Here is an 8,716-nt window from a genome sequence, read left to right as displayed (position 1 = left end):
GTAGAAAAAATAAATTAATCAAAATTTTGATCACGGAAATGGATTCTACGTCCAATTTTCTTCAAAATTGAGTCTAAGACCGACCTTCTAAGATTTGTGGTTCCTGAGCTATCGTCGTTTGAAACTAGGAGGTTTGGTCAAAAATCGCCAAAAAGTCGATTTTTTGGGGAGGTACAAAAATGGAGGGGGTGGTCCGATTTGGATGAAATTCGGGATTCTTGCATGTTTTGATAGTATCAACAGCTCTGCCAAATTTGAGCAAGATCGAAGAGGGTAATTTTCGAATTTGCACTTTTTCGTGCACAGTTGTGATGGAATGACCCATATGTTAAATGCTTTTGAGGCTTCATCGATAAAGTACGTCACGCTAAAATCAGACAAATTTTAACACCCCTCCCTCCTTTGTCACGCGTTTCCTATACTTATAACATGCAATGTCACGCTTGCTCAGACCCGCCTCTCCTCCTAGAGCGTGATATACTTTATGGATGACGCCTTACGGGTATGTCGTGATTTGCACCACACGTTTTCTTTTTCTTTTTTTCGGACGAGAAAAGAAACACGTCTTTTCATGTCGAAACAAATTACAAGACGGATTTATTTCTCTCATACATGTGTTCAATAAGGGAGCGTTCTTTTATTACGTAACGCAAAATTTGGGGGATTTTGACCCCTCCCCCCCCCCCCTACGTAACAAATCGTAACAGATGAGCACCCCTCGACCCCCCTGTAACGCGTAAAGCAAGGTCATTTCGCATTTTTTTATGAATTCGTAAATGAAAATTTTGCGTTACGTAACAGAATTTTTCTGCATACCCCCCCTCCCCCAATTTTCGTAACAATTCGTATCATACACCGATACCCCCTCTCCCCCCTAACTGCGTTACGTAATGAAAGAACGCTCCCTAACTTTCTCCTTCTCTCTCTACACGCTTCCTGTAGCACAAATTGCTTATAGAAAGTATCCTTTCGAGCATTCGGGCCTCTACTATTACCCACTCTCAATCCCTACATTCTACTCCTGATCTCAGGGCTCCGGCGATAGCCTGATATGGGCTACCGAACATCATTGGCAATATAGCGTCGATTGCTTATAAACATGAGGTGATTTGCAAGTGAATTTTAAAAATAACTTTTTTTGTGAAACACATCTTTTACAATTGCTTCCTATTTAAATGGTCTAAAGATATACGCTTAAGATTGCAAAGTATTGAAACAAAAAAAAATCTTTGAAATTTATTCCTAAATTTCAAACATTTTTGTCACTAAATTTATGCTTTAACGATTGTTGGACACCAACCCGATCACATCTTCGAAGTAGCTTGTGCTCACGGGCATGGCTACCAACGACTTGTGCGAATTGTAAATCATAACGAAAAGTTCTTGTAGTTCCTAAAACAAAAGCGACTAGCGCGGCAAGAAGTGGCTTCAAGCCGAAGAATGTTATATTCCAAATCAAAAATCAAATTATTCGCTCTACAGCATTACCTTGGCGTTCTCGATTGCGAGATTCCTACTCGAAACTAAGTGTCCGAAGGCTTGATTGTTGAGGCAATTGCAAACCTCTTTTTACACCTTAGCTTCCATCCACCCCAGGATTCGAACTGATGACCTTTGAATTGTTAGTCCAACTGTCTACCAGCGACTCCACCGAGACAGGACCCAGGGAGACGACTCCTACACCTGGACTGAGCTAACGACCTAACCTTTTTTTCAGGTTAGACCGGAGCCAACATTTACTTCCCGTCCGACGGAAGGCGTGATCAGACAAATCTCGTCTCGAAAAATGCCACCGGGACCGTCTGGGATCGAACCCAAGCCGACTGGGTGAGAGGCAACCACGCTTACCCCTATACCACGGTCCCGGTTAATGTTATATTCCCCCCATTCCAAATTGACTAACCTAACGAGCAGTGCGATCACATTTGATCAGGAGAATTTTTGACTAGAATTAATAAAAGTTAGAATAGTGATACGTCTTTAAATAAAAGTCCTAGTTTCTACTAGTTGAGTGGTTTAAATTACCAAACGCGAGTTTTTGTGCGAAACCAAACGGGTCCGACGATCACTAGTGCCAACCCCACGGCAACCCTTCAACCCGAACCGCAGAAGGACCTGCGATTCCCCAAACGACCAGCCAATCCGGAGCGACCACAACGAGCTATCGAACATTGGTCCTTCGAACCGGATTGGTCGTCGCTGAAAGTCCTGCAGACGCGGATGAAAGGGCACCAAACGACGTTCGACAACATCTACCAGTTCATGAAGGATTGGACCGAAGCAGTGAACCTAACCGAGGTCAAAGTGCGACTGAAGAGGCTCGACCGTCTCTGGGACCGGATTAACGAATGTCGAGAAGAAGTGGAGTCCCACGAAGAGTACACCCCTGAAGCACTTGCTGGTTTCCAAGATCGGGTAACGTTTGAGAACAAATACTTTGAACTCAAGTCATTTCTTATGGACACGATTCGGGAGAATACTGAAGATTCTGTGCTCAATACCACTTCACTCTCACACCAAAACACTCTACCCGGTTCCACCCCCCATGTCAAACTACCCCAAATCGCACTCCCCAAGTTCACGGGCAACATTGAGGAATGGCACACTTTTCGCGACTTGTACACTTCTCTCATCCACTTTCAACCTGACTTACCAGACATCGAAAAATTCCACTACCTTCGTAATCAGCTGTTGGGCAGGTCGCTCACTATTGTTGAAAGTGTCGGATTCACGAAGGCCAACTATTCGTTGGCATGGGAACTCCTGTGCAAAGAATACTCCAACACCAAATCCCTCCACAGACAACAGGTTCAGGCCCTTTTGGATCTCCCTGTCCTGCGGAAGGAGTCCGCATCCAAGTTGACCGATTTGGTGGATGCCTTCGAGAGGATCGTGAAGTCGCTGGACCAGGTAACCCAACCCTCGCAGTACAAGGATCTGCTGCTCGTGCACCTGCTCAACTCGCGCTTGGATAGTTCCACCAGAAGGAGTTGGGAGGAACATTCTGCACCAAAGGACACCGACAGCGCGAAGGACTTAATCGACTTTCTACACCGGCGAGTTTGCGTTCTAAAGTCATTTCCCACCCTCCCGGCCGAGCAGAGAAACGAGACTGTTGCAGCTAAACCGGCCAAGAAGGTCTCCACGGTGAGAAGCTGTAACACCACTACCCAGTTTGACCCTAAGTGTGTTGCGTGTTCGGATAACCATCTGCTCTACACATGCCCACGCTTTCTCGAGATGTCTGTGCAGGAACGAGACGGCCTACTGCGGACTAAATCTCTGTGCCGAAACTGTTTTCGCAGCGATCACCTAGCTCGGGACTGCAGATCGAGGTACACATGTAGGAATTGTAGAGGGAAACACCACACACTCGTTTGCTTCAAGGGGAAGTCAAGCGACCCTAGACCAATGACCAACACCAACACCACTGAACCAACCAACACACCCATGGAAACAGCTGTTGACGACACCAACACCAAGGTGGTTAACTCGGCAACCACTAGCACCGTGACCTGCAGTCCGCATCCAAGTTGACCGATTTGGTGGATGCCTTCGAGAGGATCGTGAAGTCGCTGGACCAGGTAACCCAACCCTCGCAGTACAAGGATCTGCTGCTCGTGCACCTGCTCAACTCGCGCTTGGATAGTTCCACCAGAAGGAGTTGGGAGGAACATTCTGCACCAAAGGACACCGACAGCGCGAAGGACTTAATCGACTTTCTACACCGGCGAGTTTGCGTTCTAAAGTCATTTCCCACCCTCCCGGCCGAGCAGAGAAACGAGACTGTTGCAGCTAAACCGGCCAAGAAGGTCTCCACGGTGAGAAGCTGTAACACCACTACCCAGTTTGACCCTAAGTGTGTTGCGTGTTCGGATAACCATCTGCTCTACACATGCCCACGCTTTCTCGAGATGTCTGTGCAGGAACGAGACGGCCTACTGCGGACTAAATCTCTGTGCCGAAACTGTTTTCGCAGCGATCACCTAGCTCGGGACTGCAGATCGAGGTACACATGTAGGAATTGTAGAGGGAAACACCACACACTCGTTTGCTTCAAGGGGAAGTCAAGCGACCCTAGACCAATGACCAACACCAACACCACTGAACCAACCAACACACCCATGGAAACAGCTGTTGACGACACCAACACCAAGGTGGTTAACTCGGCAACCACTAGCACCGTGACCTGCATCACAGCAACTGGATCGACTGCGGGAGTATTATTGCTCACAGCGATGGTTGTATTGGAGGACGACCAGGGTCATCGAGTGCAGGCAAGGGCTCTTCTAGACAGTGCAGCGGAATGCAATCTGATGAGCAGACACATGAGGAAACAGCTGATGCTCCGGGAGGCTCGGAGCACAATTCAGGTGGTAGGCATACAAGGCATAGCTTCCTAGGTCCAAGCCAAGGTCAACGTGGCTGTCCGGTCACGTAACTCCCAATTTTCCCAACCCATGGAGGTTTACGTTATGCCCAAACTTTCGTCCCAATCCACTACGGCTGCTGTTAACACTTCTGGTTGGAACCTACCAGCTGGAATAGAGTTAGCAGACCCAAGGTTCTTGGAATCCCACCCCATTGATCTCGTACTAGACGCAGAACACTTTTTCGATTATTTCGTTTCTGGACGTCGCATGCAGTTGGGCGACAATTTACCCCTTTTGGTCGACTCTGTTTTTGGATGGGTAGTCGCAGGCAGATACCCGGTGGATGGCTCTATTATGTCTGTCCTGTGCGATGCTGTAGTTTCGAGTCGACTAGACGAGCTGATCGAGAAGTTTAGGGAGTACGAAGAGGTTGGTTTGGAGAACAATTACTCACCCGATGAAGTCGGATGCGAGGACCATTTTGTCAAGACCACCCAAAGACAACCATCTGGACGGTACCAAGTTTCTCTGCCAAGGAATTAGGAACTCATCCGTAGTCTAGGCGATTCCAAGGTGACTGCGGAACGGAGGTTTTCCCAGATCGAGGGGCGACTGAACCGGGACTTGTCGTTGCACGATCAGTACGTGGCCTTTATGGAGGAATATGAGGCCCTGGGACACATGCGGCGTGTCTCACCCGAAGAGGAAGGTACGGACCGATTCTACCTCCCTCACCACCCAGTCGTGCGAGATGCGAGCTATACCACACGGGTCCGAGTAGTGTTCGAAGCTTCAGCCAAAACATCCACCAACCTGTCCGTCAACGATTGCCTACTGTCCGGACCGATCATCCAGCGGAGCCTACGGTCCATCATCCTACGCAGTCGTTTCCGTCGAATTATGGTGGTAGCCGACATTGAGAAAAAGTTTCGGCAGATAGATGTCTGCCCGGAAGACAGGCGGTTCCAGTTGATCCTGTGGCGCCCAACCCCAGACCAACCCTTGGCAACCTACGAAATGTTAACGGTAACCTACGGAACCAAACCTGCCCCATTCCTCGCGACGAGAACCCTGGTGCAGCTAGCTTCTGACGAGGCCGAACGCTACCCACTGGCGTCAGCTGCTGTGAAGGAAGACTTCTACATGGACGATGCGATTACGGGGGCGGACGATCCAATTACCGCCAAACAACTACGTGTTGAGCTGCAAGAGATGCTGAACAGTGGAGGATTCAAGCTGAGGAAGTTTGCGTCGAACTGCCCAGATGTGCTGGAAGGCCTTCCCAACGAAGACTTGTCCAATCAGCGGACGGTATCTACCTTGACCCTGACCCCATGGTGAAAACTCTTGGACTGATTTGGATGCCCCACACCGACGTCTTCAGGTTCCAGTTCAAAGCCCCATCCTTGCCTGACACTCCGCTGACGAAGCAGAAACTCTTCTCGATCGTTGCTAGTTTGTTCGATCCCCTTGGTTTTATTGGCCCCGTGATAACCCGAGCAAAAATAATGATGCAGCTTTCTTGGTCGCTGTTGGATGGAAATGGACGCAAACTGACTTGGACGTCACCACTACCACCACAGATCGAAGCAGAGTTCAGAAAGTTCTACGAACAAATTCCCCGACTGAACGAATTGCGGATTAAGCGTGTGGTAGTAATCCCTGGGGCTGTGGTAATCCAACTACATTTCTTCTCTGACGCTTCGGAAAAGGCCCTCGGAGCAGTTGCCTACATCAGGTCGGAAGACTCAACCGGTCACATCCTTGTCGCCCCACTGATGTCCAAATCTAGGGTGGCACCCCTCAAAACCCAGAGCATTCCAAAACTTGAGCTCCGTGGTACAACCCTGGCGGCCGAAATGTACGTCAAGGTCATGGAATCCCTCGAACTCTGCCATCTCTCTCCTGAAATCTTCTTTTGGACCGATTCAGAAATCGTTTTGCGCTGGCTGACTGGTGTCCCGGCGACCTGGACAACGTTTGTCGCCAACCGAGTCGCCAAGATCCAGCGTTTAACCGAGTCGCCAAGATCCAGCGTTTAACCGAGAACTGCCACTGGAACCATATTTCTGGAAAGAAGAACCCTGCAGACCTCATCTCCCGCGGAGTGGCACCAGATGACCTACTGGACGAGCCACTGTGGTGGGAAGGCGAATGGTTACTGCTGAGCATGGATCACTGGCCGAGGCGGAGAGTCTTCACGGCTGATGGACTGGAGGAGGAGAGGCGGAAGGTGGTAGCAGCGACAACAGCTGATGAGCCCAGCTTCATCGACAAGTACATAGCACACTACTCAACCTACACACAGATGGTGCGCCACATGGCCTGGTGGCAGCGCTGTACACGCAACCTACGAATCCCCAAGGATGATCGCTACATTGGACCGTTAACTTCAGCTGAACTACTACAAGCAGAGACCAAAATTGTACATCTGGTGCAAGGAGAGTGTTTCGCTCGCGAGCTGAAGACAATCGGCAAGCAAGAGTGTGTTTCGCGGTCATCGCCCCTGCGGTGGTACAATCCATTTCTGTCGCGGGATGGTCTCTAGAGGGTAGGGGGTAGACTTGGGAACTCGGGAGAGTGTGAGAGTGTGAAGCACCCAATCGTATTGCCAGCACGTCACACGCTGACCAAGCTGTTGATGAGGCACTACCACTTGAATCTTCTGCACGCTGGACCACAACTAATGCTGAGCACAATCCGACTTCGATTTTGGCCCCTTGGTGGACGCAACCTAGCCAGAGAAGTCTGCCACCAATGCATTGTTTGCTACAGGACCAAGCCAGCAAACATACACCAGTTCATGGCTGAACTACCAACACCAAGAGTCGTACCATCCAAACCCTTTTCTACAACTGGTGTCGACTATTTTGGACCGATCTACGTACGACCAGGGTACCGACGGGCAGCAATGAAGGCGTACGTGGCAGTATTCGTTTGTTCTCCACGAAGGTGGTTCATCTGGAGTTGGTGACCGACCTGTCGACGGCGTGTTTCATCCAAGCGTTGCGGCGGTTTATTTCGCGACGTGGAAAGTGTGCCAAGCTGTTTTCGGACAACGGCACAACGTGGGCGCGCGGAATCAACTGGAGGACCTTTTCAAGCTGTTGCGATCCAAGAAACACCGTGAGACGGTGTCGAGGTGGGTGCGGACGACGGTATGCAGTGGAGTTTCATACACCCTGGGGCCCCTCATTTTGGTGGGCTTTGGGAAGGTGCGGTACGTGCGACGAAAGTTCATCTGCTGAAGGTGCTAGGTGACACAGCCGTATCGTACGAAAATATGGCGACGCTTCTCTGCCAAGTGGAGTGTTGTCTGAATTCAAGGCCGCTGACTCAACTCTCGGACGACCCCAATGACCTGGAGCCCTTGACCTCAGGGCACTTTCTGGTCACCACATCGTTGCAAGCGCTACCCGAGGAGGACCTGACCAACATTGCAACGGGCCGACCATCGGCTGCAAATCCAACAGTGTGTGCAGCTCTACTGGAAACGGTGGAGGTCGGAGTACCTCACACAGCTGCAGGGAAGAACCAAGTGGTAAAAGCCGCAGAAGGAGATCAAGCCTGGGTGGTGGTGGTAGTTGATTTATTTCAGGCAGCTTTAACATGTTTGTCATTCGCTGCCTATCAAGCCTGGGAGCCTGGTAATTATCCAGGACAACAACCAACCACCGACGCGCTGGCGGATGGCGCGCATCCTGGAGGTGTTTCCGGGGGACGATGCATGGTACGAGTCGTCTCGCTGCAGACGGCGGACGGTGTCATCAAACGACCGGTAACGAAGATCTGTATCCTGCCGATGGAGAGTCCGGTCGCGGATCCGGTGGAGAATCCGGCGGAGGCGGAGACAGGTGAGAATGCTGGAACTCCGGCTGTTCCAGAGGGGGGGAGGATGTTGGAGACCAACCCGATCACATCTTCCAAGTAGTTGTGCTCACGGGCATGGCTACCAACGACTTGTGCGAATTGTAAATCTAAACGAAAAGTTCTTGTAGTTCCTAAAACAAAAGCGACTAGCGCGGCAAGAAGTGGCTTCAAGCCGAAGAATGTTATATTCCCCCCATTCCAAATTGACTAACCTAACGAGCAGTGCGATCACATTTGATCTGGAAGATTTTTGACTAGAATTAATAAAAGTTAGAATAGTGATACGTCTTCAAATAAAAGTCCTAGTTTCTACTAGTTGAGTGGTTTAAATTACCAAACGCGAGTTTTTGTGCGAAACCAAACGGGTCCGACGATCACTAGTGACAACCCCACGGCAACCCTTCAACCCGAACCGCAGAAGGACCTGCGATTCCCCAAACGACCAGCCAATCCGGAGCGACCACAACGAGCTA

General features: G+C 50.0%; 1 protein-coding gene across 1 annotated transcript; it reads left to right on the top strand.

The window, feature by feature from the left end:
* Window positions 1-4,727: 4,727 nt before the first annotated feature.
* On the top strand, window positions 4,728-6,921 carry LOC120431502 (uncharacterized). The gene is made up of 4 exons (XM_039596605.1): window positions 4,728-4,802; window positions 4,917-5,684; window positions 6,086-6,234; window positions 6,306-6,921. Exons 1-4 carry the CDS (start codon window positions 4,728-4,730, stop codon window positions 6,919-6,921), a joined length of 1,608 nt encoding a protein of 535 aa, XP_039452539.1.
* The last annotated feature ends 1,795 nt before the right edge of the window (window positions 6,922-8,716 follow it).

The sequence above is a fragment of the Culex pipiens genome, unplaced genomic scaffold, assembly GCF_016801865.2.
Source record: "Culex pipiens pallens isolate TS unplaced genomic scaffold, TS_CPP_V2 Cpp_Un0073, whole genome shotgun sequence".
NCBI classification, from domain to species: Eukaryota; Metazoa; Arthropoda; class Insecta; order Diptera; family Culicidae; genus Culex; species Culex pipiens.
This window is presented reverse-complemented; position numbering and strand designations above follow the sequence as displayed.

What these genes read in the sequence shown, in the direction of transcription:
- LOC120431502 (XM_039596605.1), top strand. Translation starts at nt 4,728, where the DNA reads ATGTCTGTCCTGTGCGATGCTGTAGTTTCGAGTCGACTAGACGAGCTG. An exon ending in AGTTTAGGGAGTACGAAGAG is followed by an intron (nt 4,803 to 4,916) that starts GTTGGTTTGGAG and finishes CCAAGGAATTAG; the next exon opens with GAACTCATCCGTAGTCTAGG. An exon ending in ACTTGTCCAATCAGCGGACG is followed by an intron (nt 5,685 to 6,085) that starts GTATCTACCTTG and finishes GCTTCGGAAAAG; the next exon opens with GCCCTCGGAGCAGTTGCCTA.